This window comes from Lepidochelys olivacea (assembly GCF_965140295.1).
Source record: "Lepidochelys olivacea isolate rLepOli2 genome assembly, chromosome: 5".
NCBI lineage: Eukaryota > Metazoa > Chordata > Testudines > Cheloniidae > Lepidochelys > Lepidochelys olivacea.
Window position 1 is genome coordinate 95,770,640 of NC_140415.1, and position 22,717 is coordinate 95,793,356.

At 42.0% G+C, this 22,717-nt stretch overlaps 1 protein-coding gene across 2 annotated transcripts in view; it reads left to right on the plus strand.

Annotated features, from left to right (window-relative positions):
- Nucleotides 1-22,717, plus strand: part of LOC311520864 (guanine nucleotide-binding protein G(q) subunit alpha) — a 230,259-nt gene that overhangs the window by 57,859 nt on the left and 149,683 nt on the right. Inside the window, exons 1-2 of one of the 2 annotated variants that reach the window (XM_084628733.1) lie at nucleotides 12,066-12,156; nucleotides 13,646-14,952. In XM_084628733.1, the coding sequence (XP_084484859.1) occupies nucleotides 13,875-14,846 (972 nt within the window). In that variant the 5' untranslated portion in view covers nucleotides 12,066-12,156; nucleotides 13,646-13,874 and the 3' untranslated portion in view covers nucleotides 14,847-14,952. Of the gene's footprint in view, nucleotides 1-11,971; nucleotides 12,157-13,645; nucleotides 14,953-22,717 lie in introns of those variants that run through there. The other variant, XM_084628732.1, reaches the window with a different exon arrangement.

Below are 22,717 nucleotides of genomic sequence, written 5' to 3' on the forward strand. Positions count from 1 at the left end.
TTAGCCTTCTTGGTGACAAGGGCACAGTGTTGACTCATATCCAGCTTCTTGTCCACTGTAATCCCCAGGTCCTTTTTTGCAGAACTGATCATGGGAGACTCTGAGCTCCACTAGGCTTCTTGAACAGGGCTGCTCCTCCATGGAACTTGAATGTGCCCACAGACTTGGCTCCTTCTTGATTTGGGGGAGGGTGCAAAAGGGTGGGGACAAGTCACAAATTCACTAGAAGGAGATGTCTCTCACCATAAATTGTGGGTATCTGTGATTCTTCCTCCTTTTTTTACATGAGGGATTAAATAGTTAACAATGTAATGTTTAAATTACCGTCATTGGACATATGAACTAAAGCCTCAACTGAGATGAATGGGACAGTTCACACCCCTTAAAGCTATTGTTCCAGGCTCTCTTCAGACTTATCTCTGCATTGGTGACACCTGGGTCACATTTTTGAGAGATAATACTCTGTCTTAGAATGAAAGCTGAGATTCTGGAGAAGATAGCAGCAGCTTCAGAGAGGTGCAGGTACAGTGTATGGTCATGTGCCAACTGAGTCCTGCATGTGAACAGACTTTAGGCCCTGGGAGGCTACCAGAGAGCTTGACCCAGTTAAATTAAAGCTGCAGGGGGATGGCCAGCGTGGAATCTGCTCTAGGGCAGCTTTGCTCTGCCACACTCCTCCTCTCCTCCCTTGACACAACCCTGCCTCTCCTTGTGTTGGCCTCAAGTATTCGTGGCAGCAGAGTCAGTGCAGGAGATACCACTGGTTTTGGGCTCACCAACTTTCCTTCTACACAGGGGAATTCTCCAGTTGCTCTAAGTTAACTTGGCTGAGTTGAGAATCCAGCCCTATGCTATTATTATTTTTTACTATTATTTATTACATTCATAAGTAAGAAATCAGGCTTCTAAGACGCGGTTAAATTTCTTAACTTTGCTCTGTAGTGAATAAGGAGATACTATGGGAAGGCACAATGGGTATGTGTTTTGGTCAGTGTACCAGTCTTCCCATAATGCTAAGGATCTATGTTAAAAGGCCAAGGATAAGAAATCTAGGTTTGATAATGGTATAATAAGAGTAAATTTAAATCCCTTACCCCACCTGGAATTAATGTTATAATTGATTATATAACTTGGTTTAGCTAAGCCTGGTGATTCGCTGTTTCCAATTTTTCTTGTTTTGTTACAATAACTGTTCACTTGTTTTGTTACCAGTGATTTTAGTTTTTGGGGAAATAGCCAAACAAACTCCACAAGGCTACACGTTTGTATCAGCTTTATTTTATCCAGTTTTCCTTTCTCATGAACAAGGAGCTTTTATAGAAGAATCTGACCTCAAACAGAAAAAATGCCATACTAGAAGCTTTCTCTTTCTGAGCGTCTCTTGTCATCAACAATGTAAGACACCACGTTTCTTTTTCCTTGATCATAGCAGTCCAGAAGAAATTATTAATAGCAATAGTGTGTAAATTCCTGTGAACTGTGCTACAAAAGGAGCCTTTTCGTTTCATAATAATCTTCATGGAATCACATAGTTGAGTCATGTATATGTGTGTCCTATGAACAGATTTAGTGATTTCGGCTCTTTTCTTGGAACTCCTTAATATTCCCATCAGAGTCCTGTGGATTTCCATTTCTACATGCACACTCAGACATCTCTCAGTCTGTATTGCAGTCATCACCCTTTCAGCCATGGAAGACTTGACAGACTCTGTTCTCTTCAAAGCGTATTAAAGCTGCTCCTTGAATGGCCAGAAGACAGCTCTGTGGAACAAGGTGGGGCATTTCTTCTTGAGGGCACGTTCCGCTGATTTGGGAAATGAGAGAGGAGGATTGGAAGCAGCCAGATGTTTCTCATGAGCAGGGAGTACTACCAGTAAGACCAGTTTTGTGCATCTGTGGTAAATTCATATAGTATCTGATCCTACTTCCTTTGAATCCCACTTTACAGATGGGGCATTGAGGCACAAAGGGATTAAATTAATTGCCGAAGGACACACAGGAAGTCTGTGGCAGAGCTGAGAACAGAGTCCCAGTCTAGTGCCTTAGCCACAAAACCATCCACGTTTGAAAACTACTTTGAGATTGGCGGATGTGCTCTATAATTATCATGACTAGATATGAGAGGAAACCCCAGCACAGCATCACCCAATTAAAGACACCTCTGGGAAATGGTGCAGACATAGATCCACAAAGTTGGACAAGATATAAACTCCTTAAGCCTTAGACCCTTCTGTGTACTTACATATTTGAATACCTATATACTGTAACTTCCATAACCTCATTTTGAAATTGTATATCACCTGAAATACTGTCCTGTTTAACCTAATGAAAATTGCGTTGTCAACAAACTGAACATAATCTGTTTCCATCTGCATTGGTTTCATTGCTATCCAAACTCTCAACAAAGAAAAATGAGCGCTAAAAGCTTCACCAATCAAAACCAAGCAAAATAATAATATTGCAAATATATGTATTCTTCTGCCTGTCTTTATGCTTAGGTTACTGTACAGTCAATCTGAAGGAGGGCAATTTCTCTTTTAGGGTAGCTCCACCTTTACCAGAAGTGTCAATTGCTTTGTTCTTTTTAAAAGATTTCATTAAGCTTGATCCAAGTGTTTTCTCAATGCATTTGCTTCTAGCAGAATTGTTGAATAAGAACTAATAACTCCTAATGAACATGCAATATAGATTAAATGAAAAGGTGTGTGCATTGCAGCATTGGCCGTAGGCAGATATTTGTACTCCACCACCATGGTGGTATGGTATTTGGTATGGTATTTTATTTCTCTCCACCTATAAAGCCAAGTGTCTTAGTCACCATGAATCCACTGTACAGGCCTCAAAGAGAGAAAAAAATATATAGTTAGGACCCCTTAACAATTACCTAAAATAGTTTTTCAATATGTCATAATTCTGTGATTTTCAGGTCTAATATTTCATAACCTCCCATCCAAGTGATGTGTTTCCCCTTTGGAAAGTATTTCCAAAAGTATTAAAACTCCCTTCTCTAGATCTAATGGGTCACAAGATGTTGAACTATAAACTTATTGCTGGTCTAGGACTGAATATTGCCCATCATTCTAGACCAGTGTAAAGATTTTTATTTTGGTTGAACCTGTTGGCCTATCCTTAATTTTTTCCAAGGGAAGAGTTCTGGTTGGTATTGGAAATGTAGGCCTCAGCCCACAGTTGATAGTGAACGGGTGCAGTGGTCCACTCCTGAAGATCATAATGCAGAATTGGGGTCCTAATGGAGAATAGGTTGACTTGTTTGTTTCACACCTAACCTTGATTTTTGTATTGAGATTTTTTTCGTTACTATAGAAATGTGTGTGTCTGCTGAGGGATCAAAAATGAGGTTTGCACGCATCACTACCTTTTTCTTCTTTTTTTTTTCGAGGTTGTGGATGGAGGGAAACTTGTGCATTAGTAATTTGTTTTTTCAATGCAGAACATTTGAGACCTGTATTACTGTGTACCATGCTCTTTCTTTTTCTTTCTTTCTTTCTTTCTTTCTTTCTTTCTTTCTTTCTTTCTTTCTTTCTTTCTTTCTTTCTTTCTTTCTTTCTTTCTTTCTTTCTTTCTTTCTTTCTTTCTTTCTTTCTTTCTTTCTTTCTTTCTTTCTTTCTTTCTTTCTTTCTTTCTTTCTTTCTTTCTTTCTTTCTTTCTTTCTTTCTTTCTTTCTTTCTTTCTTTCTTTCTTTCTTTCTTTCTTTCTTTCTACTGCTGTTGAAAAATTAACCTGAAAAAAAAATATTCAGAAAAAAGCATTTTTATCTCAAGTTTCCATGGAGCCTGATTAAGAAAAGCGAAGGGATGGGACAGGCATCATGTACAGTTTTTCTTGCTCTATTTAATTTTTGAGACAAAGAACATATTTATTAAGGTATAAAGCTTATTTTCTTTAAGGTAACAGTAACCAGTATAGAAGGACCTCACAAATAAATTATATCTATCTATCTATATATATAGTTGTGTGTGTGTGTGTGTGTGTTTAGTTCATTACAAAAAATAGTGATGCCAAAAGTCCCTCTGCAAAGCTCTGGCTCTGATTATTATATTGGGATGGAAACTGATTTCCAACCAGTATTTGATTCCCAAGTCACTGGCAATATAGGTAAGCATTACAGCATGTGTGTGTTATCAATGGACACACTCTTCTTCCTGGTGGTAGGAGAGGCTTAATTCTTTTTTTTTTTTGTATAAATCCCTTTCTAGGAGTTAGAGTTACATACAACACAGTAACCAGTTCTGATCAAAAGTAAAATATTTGTTTTGAGATTTCCAGGCATACTTTTAGTTCATTCAGTTTGCTCTTCGGTTTGGTCTTGTGCATTAAACCTTCCTTAGTGCAGTTAAATATTTTCATTGTAGCTTCTACATCAGGTGGCTGCTCATAGTATTTAATAGTGCAGAGTGCTCATGACTGTCTAGTTTTAGTATTGTAAAGGTATTTCATGTTATGCTAGTCCAAAAGAAAAGAGGTACAAAAAATAGAACATTTGGTCCATACTGATCAAGACAATATGTCTTTTGTCTGGAATGTCTGTGGTAGAATTACGTCTGCTAATGGTTTTTATTAACTGACTCTTATTTTCTCTAAATTTTAAGTGATGACCTTTCACTCCTTGGGGATGAAATTGCTGCTGAGGCAGAGCTTTCAGTCCTTCAGGAGTTATCCTGAAATCCTCCAAAGAAAATCTCTTCTTCTTTTCTCTGGAAGGTTGGATGGTTAGTTGGTAGCCATAACACAGGGCATGATGGGATAAGAAGGAAGAAGGGTGAATTCAGGAATGAGAATAACCATTCAAGGGAAAATTAATTGTGTCATTTCATAAAGATATTTGTGTTAAATCGGGACAACACTAGTTACATAAAACTGCCAAACAAAAAGAGGTATTTTCTCATTTTTCTACCTCAGAAAATGATCATACGTACCAGGTGCCTTAATAAGAAAGGCTTGTGTCTTTGCAAACTAGATTATCGTTTGTCTTTTATAACGCTCCACTAATGTACTTGGTGCTGAACAGACAGAAGACAATGGACTCAATTCTCTTTTCATGTGAGCTGATTTTACACTGGCCCAATTTCTTCAATAGAATTATAGCTGATTTACACAGATATGAGAAAGGAATTGGAGCCAGGTTCCCAGCTCCAAGAGCTTAAAATCAAGATCTACCAAAGGTGTATTTCACCTTGTTATTGTTGGTTTGTATTTATAAAACATCCTAAGTGTATAAGGTTGTGAGAACAGTCAGGTTCTAGGACCCTGCATAAAGCTGCAGAGCTATTTCTGCTGATGCACCTGAACCAGGTAGTTCCTGTAATCTCCAATCCAGCAATAAAAGAAAGGTGTGAGCCTTCCACTGCTTCAAAATAAACTGGGGGCAGGTATAGAGAGAAACCCCAGGAACAGGCAAACACACAGGAAAAAACGGGCAAGCGCAGGAGAGATTTCTTATTTTGCTTAAGGTTAATAATGAAGACAAATACCAGGAATGGGGTGATTTTGTACACCATCCAGCACATGTGCTGTTGAGGGCCTTCTGCCTACCCCCAGTGGTACTTTACTAAGGTTGCCAACCCTCCAGGATTGGCCTGCAGTCTCCAGAAATTTAAGATTAATCTGTATTTAAAGATTATGTCATGTGAGGAAACCTCCAGGAATACATCCAGCCAAAATTGGCAACCCTATGCTTTGCACATGTGTAAAGTAAATTCAGTCACGGCTCCAAAATGTGTAGTCAAACTCTTTTATAACCAAACTCTCTTTTCCATATAAAAGAGATCTAAACATGTTTTACATGGAAACATCTACCTGAATTTTTGAACCCTGTTTGTGGTCAATGTTACCGTGAATGCACAAGGAATTTTTGTGCATGTAATTCGCCCATACATAAACAGGAGATAAGAGCCATCAGTGTCCTTAAAAGATTCCTCCAGTGAATAGTTTTGCTGTATTTCATTCAGTGCTGCAGACAAAACCTGGTGGAAGTCTCTTGTTACATTCCTTCCCCTCCCCCCCCCCCCCGATATCCACATAAAAATGTAAATTAAAAAATGGCTTTAAATAATTTTTGAACAGCTGCTTTTGTTGCTGGGTTAAATAATTTCTAGCAATTATGTTTAAAGACTTTGTTCCCACTTCAAAAGAAATGCACAATAACCTACAGGAACAGAAAAAAGAACACGCTAGCATGTTCACCACTTTGTGAGAGTCACTAGGGCTTTGATCCTTCAAACATTTACACAAGTGTTCAAGTTTAAACACATTAGTAGTCCAATTGGCTTCAGTGGGACTACTTGTGAGCAAATGTTATTTGAAGTAGCAAAATTCATGTTGAAAGGTTTCAGAGTAGCAGCCGTGTTAGTTTGTATTCGCAAAAAGAAAAGGAGTACTTGTGGCACCTTAGCGACTAACAAATGTATTTTGAGCATAAGCTTTCGTGAGCTACAGCTCACTTCATCGGATGCATTCAGTGGAAAATACAGTGGGGAGATTTATATACATAGAGAACATGAAACAATGGGTGTTACCATACACACTGTAATCAGAGTGATCACTTAAGGTGAGCTATTACCAGCAGGAGGAGGGGGGGGGGAAACCTTTTGTAGTGATAATCAAGGTGGGCCATTTCCAGCAGTTGACAAGAACATCTGAGGAACAGTGGGAGGTGGGGGTGGGAGGGGGGATAAACATGGGGAAATGGTTTTACTTTGTGTAATGACCCATCCACTCAAAGTCTCTATTCAAGCCTAAGTTAATTGTATCCAGTTTGCAGATTAATTCCAATTCAGCGGTTTCTCGTTGGAGTCTGTTTTTCAAGTTTTTTTGTTGAAGTATTTCCACTTTTAGGTCTGTAATCGAGTGACCAAAGAGATTGAAGTGTTCTCCAACTGGTTTTTGAACGTTATAATTCTTGACGTCTGATTTGTGTCCATTTGTTCTTTTACATAGAGACTGTCCAGTTTGGCCAATGTACATGGCAGAGGGGCATTGCTGGCACATGATGGCATATATCACATTGGTAGATGTGCAGGTGAACGAGCCTCTGATGGTGTGGCTGATGTGATTAGGCCCTATGATGGTGTCCCCTGAATAGATATGTGGACACAGTTGGCAACGGGCTTTGTTGCAAGGATAGGTTCCTGGGTTAGTGGTTCTGTTGTGTGGTGTGTGGTTGCTGGTGAGTATTTGCTTCAGGTTGGGGGGCTGTCTGTAAGCAAGGACTGGCCTGTCTCCCAAGATCTGTGAGCGTGATGGGTCGTCCTTCAGCATAGGTTGTAGATCCTTGATGATGCATTGGAGAGGTTTTAGTTGGGGGCTGAAGGTGACGGCTAGTGGCGTTCTGTTATTTTCTTTGTTGGGCCTGTCCTGTAGTAGATGACTTCTGGGTACTCTTCTGGCTCTGTCAATCTGTTTCTTCCCTTCAGCAGGTGGGTATTGTAGTTGTAAGAATGCTTGATAGAGATCTTGTAGGTGTTTGTCTCTGTCTGAGGGGTTGGAGCAAATGCCTGTTGTATCGTAGAGCTTGACTGTAGACAATGGATCGTGTGGTGTGGTCTGGATGAAAGCTGGAGGCATGTAGATAGGAATAGCAGTCAGTAGGTTTCCGGTATAGGGTGGTGTTTGTGACTGTTGCTTATTAGAACCGTAGTGTCCAGGAAGTGGTTCTCTTGTGTGGACTGGTCCAGGCTGAGGTTGGTGGTGGGATGGAAATTGTTGAAATCATGGTGGAATTGCTCAAGGGCTTCTTTTCCATGGGTCCAGATGATGAAGATGTCATCAATGTAGCGCAAGTAGAGTAGGGACATTAGGGGACGAGAGCTGAGGAAGCGTTGTACTAAGTCAGCCATAAAAATGTTGGCATACTGTGGTGCGATGCGGGTACCCATAGCAGTGCCGCTGATTTGAAGGTATACATTGTCCCCAAATGTGAAATAGTTATGGGTGAGGACAAAGTTCAGCTACCAGGTTTGCCGTGACGTTATCGGGGATACTGTTCCTGACAGCTTGTAGTCCATCTTTGTGTGGAATGTTGGTGTAGAGGGCTTCTACATCCATAGTGGCCAGGATGGTGTTTTCAGGAAGATCACCGGTGGATTGTAGTTTCCTCAGGAAGTCAGTGGTGTCTTGAAGATAGCTGGGAGTGCTGGTAGCGTAGGGCCTGAGGAGGGAGTCTACATAGCCAGACAGTCCTGCTGTCAGGGTGCCAATGCCTGAGATGATGGGGTGTCCAGGATTTCCAGGTTTATGGATCTTGCTTAGCAGATAGAATACCCCAGGTCAGGTTTCCAGGGGTGTGTCTGTACGGATTTGTTCTTGTGCTTTTTCAGGAAGTTTCTTGAGCAAATGCTGTAGTTTCTTTTGGTAACCCTCTGTGGGATCAGAGGGTAATGGCTTGTAGAATGTGGTGTTGGAGAGCTGCCTAGCAGCCTCTTGTTCATATTCCGACCTATTCATGATGACGACAGCACCTCCTTTGTCAACCTTTTTGATTATGATGTTGCAGTTGTTTCTGAGGCTGTGGATGGCATTATGTTTTGCATGGCTGAGGTTATGGGGCAAGTGATGTTGCTTTTCCACAGTTTCAGCCCGTGCACGTCGATGGAAGCACTGTATGTAGAAGTCCAATTCATGTTGACAGTGTAACCTCAACTCTCACTGTTCTCTTCCTTTTGGAGAGAAGTGGGAAGGAGGGGGCAACAGACGGAAAAAATCCCAGAAAATCAGCTGCCATTTTTCTCTTTTCTCTAATACCTAATCTTGCCATCACCTGAAAAAAAATTATATAAAACTACTAATAAAAGTTGTACAGTTGAAAACAAAAACTCCAAAAATAAGAGTGCAATTTAAGCTCCTATAATTGTTAAGGCCAATCTTGGTTTCAGATTTTACCCCAGAATCCAGTAAACTGTGCATGCTATACCATGTAGGCTGATCTGAATTTGAGTTCTGATTTTCTTGGTCCAGCAGGAGCTTGGGTGCTCTGTGAGGTAGCCTCCGAGCACTGAAGGGTAATGGGGATCAAGGATGTATTTACACTCCTAAAAGTATTTAAATTATATCTATCATATTCTGTATGAATAAAATATGGCCTATCAGTGGGACACATTTTGTTTAATGCCTACTCTGGAATCAGTAGACTATGGTAAGCCTTCTAGTAAAAGTTCAAAAATTGCATCCATATGTTTATATGGATAGACATTTGTGTAATGGAAAACTGCAGTGTATGTGTGTGTTTGTGCACATATCCACTTCATAAACCTCATGGTCTTTTTTCTCCCCCTCTCCTTGCTATCTCTTTGTGAGCAGTTTGTCAATGTGCACTGTCATCTCCAGATTTAACTCTTGTTAGACAGCTAACACACTTTAAAAGCAAATATTCTAAAGCTGCTTTCAAATATATATTGGGTGAAAAAATTTCTTTTAATTGAACCATCCTATCAGATTGAAATGGACAGTGTTGTACAGTCAATACAAATTCCCATGGGATCTGAGGCTCTGATGTATGAAAAGATTAGGGTTCAAGAGAATCTGGCTTTCCATCTTTGAATGTCATGAGAGAGGGTTGAGAGGGTTCTCTGAAGCTCATTGCCCCTAACTGGTCCAACATACCAAGAGTTTGCTGACCTTTCTAATACTCTGCAAGGCCTGTCTATTCCCACAGAGGTTGTTCTGAAGGGATTTATGGTTCTTTTATGTGGGGAAAGTTAGGCATTGTGCCACTTAGTAAAACTTTTTGTTTTCAAGATATTGTGCTTGAGTAAGAATGTTTTGATTTAATGTATTATTACAAATTGAAATAGATAAAAGTAAATATAGAAAAGAGGAGAATGAGTGAGGACACCAGTAATGAAGTTAAGTGGGGACAGACTGCAGAATAGATGAGAGTAGCAATGTGGAAGAGGAGGAGCCTAGTGGTATGATACCCACAACTCTGTGCCCCTCTGGAAGGAGGGGGAGAGAGTATTCCATTAAGTCAAATTTGTTGTTTTAGTGGAAAAGAATTGAATGGGGAATTCTTTTTATTGTTCTCAGTGCAAGGAATTGTGGCCTTATGAGTAATACTAATGAGGTTCTATTCTCTGTTCTGCAAGAGGTTTCCTGTATGACCTTGGGGAAGTCATTTAATTTCTCCTGGGCTCTGTTTCCCTATCTGTAAAATAGGGATAATTATACTTCCCTTCCCCAGAGAAGTGTTGTGAGAGTAATTTAATTAATGTTTGTGAAGTGCTTGGATACCACAGTAATGAGCACCATGGAAAAGTCAGTGCACTTTTAAAAACACACTTGTATAGAAAGCTTTATGGATTCACCTCTGCATTAATAAGTGTAAATAATAAAACAATTTGTCTCTTTTAACTGTTGGAATAATAAGAATATTAACATGCTTGCCTAGGCCACATCTGCCAGAGTTAAAGGTGAGGATAAAATGTTTTAATTTTTTGTTTGTTCTAAAATACAGACCCTCCTTCTGAGAAAACAAGTAAAATAGCTTCTGTTGACCCTCCTGATGTGCTCAGCCAATCACAGACAAAGAAAAATATCATGTGACCTTTCCCAGCAAATACAGCTCAAACTTGAAATGCACCAGTACTCAAAATTTAGTCGGACATCCAGCTAAAACAATTTTTTGTTCTCACTAGCTCTGGCTAACATTTATGGAACAAATTCAAAATAAATTCAAGTGAATGAATGAATGCTTGTTAACAAATTAGGATCAAATGTAAAGTTTTGCAGAGCCCTAATTGTTAATGTGTCTTCAAATTTATTTATTTTTCTTTGCGGAGAAGGTATCCATCTGTACTGCTCCCCATCACTGTAATAGCTTGAGTCTTTTCCATTTGAAATCACCCTGTCCTTCCAGTACAGTTTACATATGATAAATAACTATAAATACGTGCTCAAAAGGTCATTGGTAGATTTGTCATGGATCCACAGGATTGGTGCTACACCCCCAGTTTTGGAACAGTCTCTTGGAGAAACCCCTTTGATGTGCCAGATCCTAAGGGAACTCACTCTTCCTTCAGTGTAGGCCATGCGGCCTCACCACCTCTGTGAAACTGAACCTCTGGGCTTCAGCGCTCCTGCTGCACTCTGGGAGTGCTGTTCAGCAAGGCCAACTAAGATACTCTCCTGGTTAGAGACTGGTACACTTTCTGAGGTAAATGCACCACCCCAAGCATTTACAGTGACACTTAACCAATGTTTTCCAAATGGTAGGGTTTATTAGTCAACTGGGACACAGCATTGAAAGGCCTTACGTTTTCCTAGAGAAATGAAGGTTAAAGATAGTCCATTCTGGTCAGCCCAGAGCAATCCACCAAGCCAAGCTGTAGTGAACTCCGTTTCCAGGATCTCTGCTTCTCTCTTTCTCTCTGACTTCTTCCTTCTTTAGTTGGGCTCCCAGGTGAGAGAGCTCTCAAGCTTCTTCCAGAGCCAATGTATCCCTCATCTCATATTTTCCAGTCCTTTGTTCTCGAGTTGGGGTCTCTGCTAAGCTTCTCTACTGACAGTGTCAGTCTATGAGTCATTGGAGTATCGTCTCTCTGGTCGCCTTGTTGATTTGGGTTGGTTTTAGCCAGTTCCTTAATGACTCTATTCATTCCACCTTGACAGAGAGGGCCAGCAGTTGATGTTCTAGAGGTTTGGGTGTATACATGTTCTAGTTGGTAACATTTGGAATCCTTCTCACATTATACTCTTACATATTTTGGTCGTAAAAAGGCAACTTTTTATTAATTAAGCATTACTTTAGTTGTGACTGGATGCCTTCACTGTTTGGATATAGTATTGGCCTTTGTTAGTGTTGTCTGTAATTAAGAGTGATTGTTATTTATTAGTGGTTGAGTGCTGACAGGTTGCTCAGCTCTGTACAGAATAAGTTGCTTAATTCATGCAACAATTTCATGTTTGTGTTCTGTGAATATTTTGGTTTGACGATGTGTCCTTATTGGATGTCTTGCAGGTACGGGAGAAAGTGGCAAAAGCACATTCATCAAACAGATGAGAATCATCCATGGATCAGGATACTCTGACGAAGACAAAAGGGGTTTCACAAAACTCGTGTATCAGAATATATTTACAGCAATGCAAGCTATGATCAGAGCTATGGATACACTCAAAATCCCATACAAGTATGAACACAATAAGGTGAGATTTCTGTTTAAATACGCAGCTGAATGCTTTCCACTTTTATATACTAGGGAATGTGTGGAAAGGCTTTAAAACTCATACAGTTGCTTCATGGCATTTAAGTTATGCTGTACTTAACGTTTAGATGAAACATCTTGCAGACAGCAGATTGTATGGAAGGTTGATGCATAGAACCACATCCTGACTCCTGGCTCTCTTCCCTTTGCACTGCTCTGGCTGCACAAACAGGGCAGAGCTATCCTTAACAAGACATCCAGGGAGTCACCTGATATAGGGAGTGTTTTTGGGCTGGCTGGGGGCATTGTCAGGAGCAGAGTGGAGTTTGATTGTCATGCTCTGAGGCCTTGTCTACACTACGAAATTAGGTTGAATTTATAGAAGTCGGTTTTGTAGAAACCGTTTTTATACAGTTGATTGTGTGTGTCCCCACACAAATGCTTTAAGTGCATGTAGTCGGCGGAGTGTGTCCACAGTACCGAGGCAACCGTCGACTTTTGGAGCGTTGCACCGTGGGTAGCTATCCCGCAGTTTCTGCCACCCATTTGAATTCTGGGTAGAAATCCCAGTGCTTGATGGGTCTAAAACATTGTTGCGGGTGGTTCTGGGTACATATCGTCAGGCCCCTCTTCTCTCCCTCCCTCCATGAAAGCAAGGGCAGACAATCGTTTTGCGCCTTTTTTCTTGAGTTAGCTGTGCAGACACCATACCACGGCAAGCATGGAGCCTGCTCAGCTAACCATCACCGTATGTCTCTGGGTGCTGGCAGATGCGGTACTGCATTGCTACACAGCAGCAGTTTATTGTCTTTTGGCAGCAGACAGTGGGGTATGACCGGTAGCCATTGTCGACGTAGTCCAGGGTGCTCTTTTAGCCGACCTCGATGAGGTCAGGGGCGCCTGGGCAAACATGGGAGTGACTCAGCCAGGTCATTTCCCTTTTAAGTTTCATCTCATGGCGATTCAGTCCTACCGGCAGTACACTGTCTTTTAATCTGCAGCCAGAAGACGACGATGGCCAGCAGTCATACTGCACCGTCTTCTGCCGAGCACCCAGGATATGACGATGGCTAGCAGTCGTACTGCACAGTCTGCTGCCAGCAAGATGTATAAAGATAGATGAAGTGGCTCAAAACAAGAAATAGACCAGATTTGTTTTGTATTCATGTTCTCCTCCCTCCCTCTTTGAAATCAACGGCCTGCTAAACCCAGTTTTGAGTTCTATCCTTGAGGTTTTGAGTTCTGTCCTTGAGGGGGCCATTCTGTTTCTTGCAAAGCCACCGCCTTTGTTGATTTTAATTCCCTTTAAGCCAACCCTGTAAGCCATGTTGTCAGTCGCCCCTCTCTCTGTCAGAGCAACGGCAGACAATCGTTTCGCGCCCTTTTCCCTGGATTGCCCGAGCAGACGCTGTAGCACAGCAAGCATGGAGCCCGTTCAGCTTGCCTCAGCAGTTATGACTATTGTAAACACCTTGTGCATTATCGTGCAGTTTATGCAGAACCAGCACCTGAGAAACCAGGCGAGGAGGTGACGGCAGCATGGTGATGAGGACATGGACACAGAATTCTCTAATTCCGCAGTCCCCAGCAATTTGGAGATCATGGTGTTACTGGGGCAGACTCATGCCGTGGAACGCCGATTTTTGCCCTGGGAAACAAGCACAGAGTGGTGGGACTGCATAGTGTTGAGACGATTCCCAGTGGCTCCGAAACTTTTGCATGCGTAAGGGCACGTTTATGGAACTTTGTGACTTGCTTTCCCCTGCCCTGAAGTGCAAGAATACCAAGATGAGAGCAGCCCTCACAGTTCACAAGCGAGTGGCAATAGCCCTGTGGAAGCTTGCAATGCCAGACAGCTACTGGTCAGTCAGTAATCAATTTGGAGTGGGCAAATCTACTGTGGGGGTTGCTGTGATGCAAGTAGCCAACGCAATCATTGAGCTGCTGCTATCAAAGGTAGTGACTCTAGGAAATTTACAGGTCATACTAGATGGCTTTGCTGCAATGGGATTCCCTAACTGTGGTGGCGCTATAGATGGAATGCATATCCCTATCTTGGGACCGGACCACCAGGGCAGCCAGTACATAAACCACAAGGGGTACTTTGCAATGGTGCTGCAAGCACTGGTGGATCACAAGGGACGTTTTACCAACATCAACTTGGGATGGCCGGGAAAGGTTCATGACGCTCGTGTCTTCAGGAACTCTGGTCTGTTTAAATGGCTGCAGGAAGGGATTTACTTTCCAGACCAGAAAATAACTGTTGAGGATGTTGAAATGCCTATAGTTATCCTTGGGGACCCAGCCTACCCCTTAATGCCCTGGCTCATGAAGCTGTACACAGGCACCCTGGACAGTAGTCAAGAGCTGTTCAACTATAGGCTGAGCAAGTGCAGAATGGTGGTAGTGTGTGCATTTGGACGTTTAAAAGGTTGCTGGCGCAGTTTACTGACTCGGTCCGACCTCAGCGAAACCAATATTCCCATTGTTATTGGTGCTTGTTGTGTGCTCCACAATCTCTGTGAGAGTAAGGGGGAGATGTTTATGGCAAGGTGGGAGGTTGATGCAAATCGCCTGGCCGCTGAATACACGCAGCCAGACACCAGGGCAGTTAGAAGAGCACAGCAGGAAGTGGTGCGCATCAGAGAAGCTTTGAAAACCATTTTCGTGACTGGCCAGGGTACTCTGTGACACTTCTGTTTGTTTCTCCTCGATGAAAACCTGCCCCCTTGGTTGACTCTAATTCCCTGTAAGCCACCCGCCCCCCTCCCACCTTCGATCACCGCTTGCTTGCAAAGGAAATAAAGTCACTATCATTTAAAAAACGTATTTTTTCTTAATTGATTATAAAAATAGGGAGATAACTCACAAGGTAGCCCGGGTGGGGTGTGGGAGGAGGGTAGGAGGGAAGGAAAAGGCCACTTTAAAACTTGTTGAATGCCAGCCTTCTGTTGCTTGGGCTGTCCACTGGGGTGGAGTGGTTGGGTGCCCGGAGCCTCCCCCCCCGCCGCGTTCTTGGGCATCTGGGTGAGGAGGCTATGGAACTTGGGGAGGAGGGAGGGGCTACAGCAGCAGTCTGCTGCCATTCATGAACCTTCACCAGATGCTGGAGCATGTCTGTTTGATCCCGCAGTAGTCCCAGCGTTTCCTCATGCCTCCTCTGATCTTCCTGCCACCACCTCTCCTCACGTTCATTGGCCACCGTCCTGTACTCTGCTATTGTGACCCTCCACACAGCTCTGTTAGTGCTGGACGACTGCATGAGCTCAGAGAACATTTCATTACGCGTGCGTTTTTTTTCGCCGCCTTATCTGAGATAGCCTTTGGGACGGAGGAGGGAGGCTTGAAACATTTGCAGCTGCTGGAGGAAAAGAAGGGAGTGAAGTATTTTAGAAGATACATTTTACAGAACAATGGCTATACTCTTTCACAGTGAACAACACTATTCATATTACGTAGCAGATGTGATTTTGGTACAAGGTCACATTTTGCATCTTATATTGAGTGCCTACGGCTTTGGTGTTAGAGATCACACACGCAGGGCCAGGCAACAGAATTCGGCTTGCAGGCGGCCATGGTAAGCCATAGTCTTTCGGCTTCTGCAACCTTCATAAGAGCAGCCCCCTCCTTTCCCATACCAAGCAAAGTCCGTTGAATTGGCCATTTAGTGCTGCAGTTTTCCTGTTAACGTGCAGCAGCAGAAACCAAACTAACCCCCCATCCAGTTCTCTGGGATGATCGCTTTTTCCCTCCCCCCACTGCCTGGCTGGTATCAGGGAAGATCCCTGCTAGCCAAACGCGAACAGCTCATCGCCAATGGCCTCCCTCTCCCACCGCGTGGCTAACTGCGGGGAGGATTTCTTTTCAGCCAAAGGCAAACAGCCAAGTAGGAACGGGCACCTCTGAATGTCCCCTTAATCAAATTCCTGTATTTCAACCAGGTTACCATGAACGATATCAGTCTCCTGAGGATAAAACAGAGAGATAAAGAACGGATGTTGCTCGAATGCCAGCAAACACCAGGACCATACGCTGCCAGGCTTTGTCATGCAATGATACCAGATTATGTGCTACTAGCATGGCGTGGTAAAGTGTCCTACCATGGAGGACGTAATAAGGCTACTCTCCCCAGAAACCTTCTGCAAAGCCTTTTAGAGTACCTCCAGGAGAGCTTCATGGAGATGTCCCTGGAGGATTTCCGCTCCATCCCCAGACACGTTAACAGACTTTTCCAGTAGCAGTACTGGCCACGAATGCATCCCAAGTCCCCATCCTCAGGGCTACTTAATCATTAAAAAATCCTTGCTTTTATAACATGTATTTTATTTTAAAAGGTACACTCACCAGAGGTCCCATCTCTGGCTTCGTTGGGTTGGGAGGGTATTTCAGTCAGGGTGATAAAAAGATCCTGGCTGTCAGGGAGAACGGTGTGCTGTGTGCTCTCCCCAAGCTCGTCCTCCTCCTCCTCATCTTTCCCATCTGCAAAATTCTCAGCCATGGCGGAGAGTACCCCATCATCAGAGTCCACAGACAGGGGTGGGTTAGTGGTGGCAGCCACCCCTAGAATTGCATGCAGCTCAGCATAGAAGCGGCATGTCTGGGGCTCTGTCCCGGAGTGTCCGTTTGATTCTTTGGTTTTCTGGTATGCTTGTCTCAGCTCCTTAAGTTTCACGCGGCACTGTGTTGCGTCCCTGATGTAGCCTCTGTCCCTAATGGCCTCTGAGATTTTTTGAAATGTTTTGGCATTTCATCTTTTGGAACGTAGTTCTGATAGCACGGATTCCTCTCCCCATACAGCAATCAGATCCAGTACCTCCCATTCAGTCCATGCTGGAGCTTTTTTTCAACTCTGGTACTGCATGGTCACCTGTGCAGATGAGCTTGCCTGGCCAAACAGGAAATGAGATTCAAAAGTTCCCGGGGCTTTTTTCTGTACACCTGGCCAGTGCATCCGAATTCAGAGTGCTGTCCAGAGTGGTCACAATGGTGCACTGTGGGATAGCTCCCGGAGGCCAATACCTTCGTATTGTGTCCACACTAACCCTAATTCGAAACGGCGTTGTCGATTTCAGCGCTAATCCCCTCGTCGGGGAGGAGTACAGAAATCGGTTTTAAGAGCCCTTTATGTTGAAAAAATGGCTTCGTTGTGTGGATGGGTGCAGGGTTAATTTGGATTTAACGCTGCTAAATCCGACACAAACTCGAAGTGTAGACCAGGCCTGAGATTCTTGGAACCATCTTCCTTCCCATTCTCCCACCCTTGGTTCCATGCAGAGCATGGCTCAGCCAGACCTGGAGATCTGCTCCATAATATTTAAAATATTGATAAAATAGGGCTTTATCTATAAGTAGGGCTAAATTGTTATACAAGCTAAACTTGTTTGCATATGTTACTTTAAAATGTTGTTTCAATGCTATATATTTTGGAAACTCAAACTAATATCAAATTGGGAGTGAGTGCATGTGTATGTCATTGCTATTAAATCATACTTCTTGACACAAACTGACAAACAAACAAATTAAATTGAGGCTGATGACATCACTGAAATTCACAACATTTGTGCTTTATATGAAAAGGGAAAATCTATGTAAGCATTTGTCAGGTTTTATATAGCTAAACCTGAGTTCTTTCTGACCATTTTTTAATTTATTTTTAAAAAGAAAAAGATATTTTAAAATTTTTAAATACTTCAATGAAACGCAGTAAAACTCCCAATATTCATCAGAACATGTGGTTAGAGAACAGGACTGGAACATAGAAGCTAGGGGTCAAATGCAACTCCCGCTGACTCCCCTGGAAGTTATCTGTATTTGAGAATTTGCCTCCTGGATTCTAATCCTGGTTTTGCTACTGGCTCACTATTTAACATTGAGCAAGTCTCTTAAGCAGAGAAGAGGGTTTTTTTCCGATAAGGAGAATAAAAGTGAGATAATATTTGCTTACCTTTGAATAGATTTTTAAAGTATTTTAATGAAAAAGTATTATTTTAAGGCATAAATACAGGTTTGAGCAATTTTTTCTTAAAAACAAAACAAAAAACTCTTGAATTTGATCTAATAGCATCTCTTTGTAGCTGCTGGGAATGTTCAAAAACCTTAGTGTTTTGCTGCTACAGCAAAGAATCAAAAGAGATTATTTGTAATATCCATAATCTCCCAGGGGTTTTGTTATCAAAGTCTCTCACCTTTCAGTGAGAGTTTCTTTCTTGCAATGGTGGCTAGATATGGTCCTAATGATTCAATTATTTTTTCTCTGAAGTGTATGTTTCTTCTTGTGAAGTCAATTACTCTGTTTATTTAATCGTGCTGTACAAAAATGAGATTAACTCTTGCCAGTCACTCAGATATTCTTTTTCTTTCGTATTTGTTGTTTAAATACCCAAAACGTCAAAGAGCAAGGAAATCCACAGACTAACCCTTCATTAACCAGAAACATCAGGATTTAATAAACTGGTGTTAAGGTGGACACCCACTGTGTTTGAAATATATGAGGTTTAATTATTAAAGGTGAACTGCAAATACAGCATCCAAAATACCATCGACTTCAGCAATAGGGGGTATTGAGTCTGCTGTGGCTTGCTAGTGTAGACAAGACCAAACCATTTTTAATCAGAATTTGGAAACTCTCTACCTAAACTAGTTGTTGTTTTCTTGTATGAGTTCTAGTTGGCTGAGTATGTTATCTTAGGTGAGTTTAATGAAAGGCACATCAGAGCCTGTGTGGTGTTAATGATTATTGTACTTACTCTTATGTAAAATCCTAGGTACTTTTAAGGGCCAGATTCTGATACCCTTACTCTCCCGAAATCGACACAAATTGTTCCATTGACTTTGATGGGGCTACGTGTGACGTAAGCCACAACCCAGCAGGAGTAAGAATATATGGATCGGATCCTAAATTTATAGGACAATGCACAATTTCCTTAGGGACTCCTTTCATATAAAAATATAAGTGACACTACAGTTGTTTCAAAATCATGCCTAACTATTGAGGGACATGATCTACCAAATTTACATTTTGTAGAAAAGGTCACTTTAAAACAATGAACTCCGATCAGACTCCACTTCAAGTCTGCTGAAAATAAACTCATTACCCTTGCATCCTAAAAAACACAGGAAGGGCACTTCCTATTAACTTGAATCTCGTATCAGGAAATCCTATCTCTAGAGATTTTCTTCAAGTTTGAGTAACAGCCTATTTTTAGCTCACAACTTGTTTTGCCCCTTCTGTTTTGAAATAAAACTGCACAGCTTCCAATTCCCAGTAACTCTGATTGTGCTTAAAGACATGAGAATAGCTGGCCCTTGTTCATTATATGCTACAGACTGTGGGTTGGATCTAGAGGGCATAGCAGGGGTATTTTCTGTCTCAAGGGTTTCTCCATCCATTGTTCAGGAGGCTCAAAATCTGGGGATGTTTTGGACTTCTGACTGCTCCTGCAATATCAGTTGATGCCAGTGGGGAAAAAAAGCTGGCCTTCCCTTCCCACCTCTGCAGTGTCTACCTAAATAGGCAGTTGGGACCGTTATGATAATCTAGGCCTCTGTGACTTCTAGACTGGATAACTGTAATATGTTCTATGATGAGCCACTTGGAAGAGGCCGCTAATGTAGAACATGCCTGCCTGCCTACTAAGCAGGGTTAGCCACAAAATACATATTAGGTAATTTCTTCAGGAACTGCATAGGCTTCCTAATAGACTGCATAGACTTAACTGTGCAATTAACAAAGGTGATTCTGATCTTGGCTGTTTGTAAGACTCATTGCCATGGTGGTGGAAGTCAGCTGAGAGCCTCAAGCTAGGTATCTAGAATGAAATGTCTTAGAGCTTGTGGTAGGAGATTCTGTCATGCAAGGCCTTGACACCAGAATTCTTTCCCCCTGCTAGTCTGACAGAATTTGAGTTCTTTTGAGGTTTAGGGTATTGGGTGCGGCTTGTTTCTTCACTCAGGATATTGCATGACATGGGGAGTGGTGATTTGTGGGTTGGCATTTAGTTTGTTTTTGGAGAAAGTTTATTGTTTTTCCTTTATATCTTGAAACTAAAAGTTGAAGTAATTGTGGTGGTTTTTTAAACTTTATAACAAGTCAAGATGCATGTACAATTAAGCTCATTTTATAAATTAAAGATAAGCCTAAATTTCATATGCAGAAATGCATAGGCAATTACCAGGATTACATTCAGAAATAGGGTTTTGCATCCATACATGGCTCATCAGGAATCTAAATGGCAACATGTACCTGAAAATCCACTGTGTGAGCTACAACAGTAATCATTGCATATGCAGCTAGAGACATCCAAGTTCACTCTCATTTTTTACATTCAGAACGTAGGCCTGTCTTTCAGAAATTTGGCCATGTGTGTCTCGGCTCCTGTCAATGGTGCGGTCAGCTACAAAGTTCAGCGTAGCATTATTAGCCAGTATTCTCACCTATAACTTCTTCTCAGAGTCTGTGTTCTTAATAGTGGATTGGAAGCCATTGCTTCAGAGATACTAGTCCTGAGCCCTCCCTCCTGTTGTGTATTTCCTACATGTAACCAGTGGTAAAGGGACAGGGGGTAGGAGTGAGCATATCAATATGGATTTTTTATTTTTCTCTCCCACCATCATGGAAGCACTTGCTTGGGGAACTACTAAACAAAAGACTCAAGTCACTACAGCTCCCAAAAGACAATTTGCTATTTCTCCCTAACAAACAGGCACAAGAGAGGCAGTAGACTAGTTCTGGATTGGTGGCTGGTGTACACAGAATCTCATTCACAGGTAACAAGTCCATGTGAACCTAACTTGCCAAATTGTCATAATGAAGTGTCCGGCAAGAAATTGTTGATTCAAAGAGGCTGAAAAGACAAAAATGAGAGCAGGCCTTGCCAGCAGAGCAAGGAGTGTGTACTTGTTCCTAACTTCTGCTGTAGGTTTCAAATATCTCTGTATTTATTCATCCAAGGTCATGACCTGAGACTCTATTACAAAAGGCAATCTGTATATTTACTACCCTGTTGTAAAAGGAATGTTTCAAAATCAAAAATCAAATGGGTGAGGCAAACTTTTTTAACGTCAAAATTCTATGTGCACAGTCTGAATCTGCAGCATGCACCCCAAGCTATTGTGCATCCAGCTGTCTAATTGCTGCTTCAGAGCCAGACAACTCTAGCCACAATCTTTTGGAACAAATGAATAAAAATTGTAAAAGATCTGTAGTAGCTATGGATGCCAAATTAGATAAACTCACCTCTCAAGTAAATGATTTGGAGATCCAGGTGAACACTGTTGAATCCCAAGCATCTCAAACGAAAACCACTGTTGATGACAAGGAGGGCCTAGCTCAGTCAGCTCACCTGACATGCAAGAAGAATTTCCGATGAAGTGAGCTGTAGCTCACGAAAGCTCATGCTCAAATAAAGTGGTTAGTCTCTAAGGTGCCACAAGTACTCCTTTTCTTTTTGCGAATACAGACTAACACGGCTGTTACTCTGAAAGAAGAATAACGTTTCAGTATGTTTAATTAAAATTGCTCATTGACTTCTAGACAGGGAAGAGTCTGGGGGGCTACTGTCCTTTTAGAAAAATGAGATTCCTGTGATATTTAAATGAAGTATTCAAGAACAGCCAGCCTATTGACCTAGAATGAGCTTGTAAAGTTGCTCTCAAAGCAGATGGAGAGGCCCAAACTGTGTCATCTGCATGATGTTCTTCAAAGCCTCAAACCTGAGGGACTGAGACAGGGTCTTAAAAGTAGGTTATAGAAAAGAAGGCTTTATACTGTCAGGATTCGTTAATATTCAGCATATCTCCTTAGTAGTCTCAGAAATCCACCTCAAGGCACACACAAATGAAGAAATTTGTCCAATAAAGAGAAGTTTTACAAACAAAGATAATGAAGTAGTTCAACACTTTGGTTACCTCTGGATGCAATTTATTGGCAAGGAATAGATTTTCTGGGAGCCAGACACTATGAAAACCTGTGTAACAAGATTTAGATTAGCATCACGCCTAACAGCATGGGTGCAGACAAGGAACCATGGACTGTACCCACGATAGATTTGCAGGAATCATACTGTGCTGTCAGATGAATGCTGTGGGCTCCCAGTAACTGCTTCACCCCTCTTTCCGCTTGGGAGCCAGCAGTGAGAGGAACTTCAGGGTGTCTTTATTTAAAAAAGAAAAGAACAACAAAAAATTCCCACCAAAAACCCAACAACAACCCTCCAGAACACCTTGCTTCTCCAGCAGCAGCACAGGGAGCAGTGCTAAGAGCTGACACGCTCCACAGCAGCATCGTGATGTTGTTAGAAACCTCAGCCTCACAAGGTGAACACTTGGCTTTACACTTGCTCATTGACTGATTAATTAGTTCTAACCACACCTGAGTCCTCCTTCATTTCCATGCTCCATTTGCTGCCATACTTCACTGTCCCCACACTGTGCTCCTACTCTCCTCTTTTAACATTGCTTCCCTTCTGCCTATGCTTCATTTGTCTCAGTGGGAGAGCTTCCCTCTTTCTTCCATTCTTCTTTCTCCCACTGTCCTTGTCCACTCCTTACCATTTCCCTCTCTC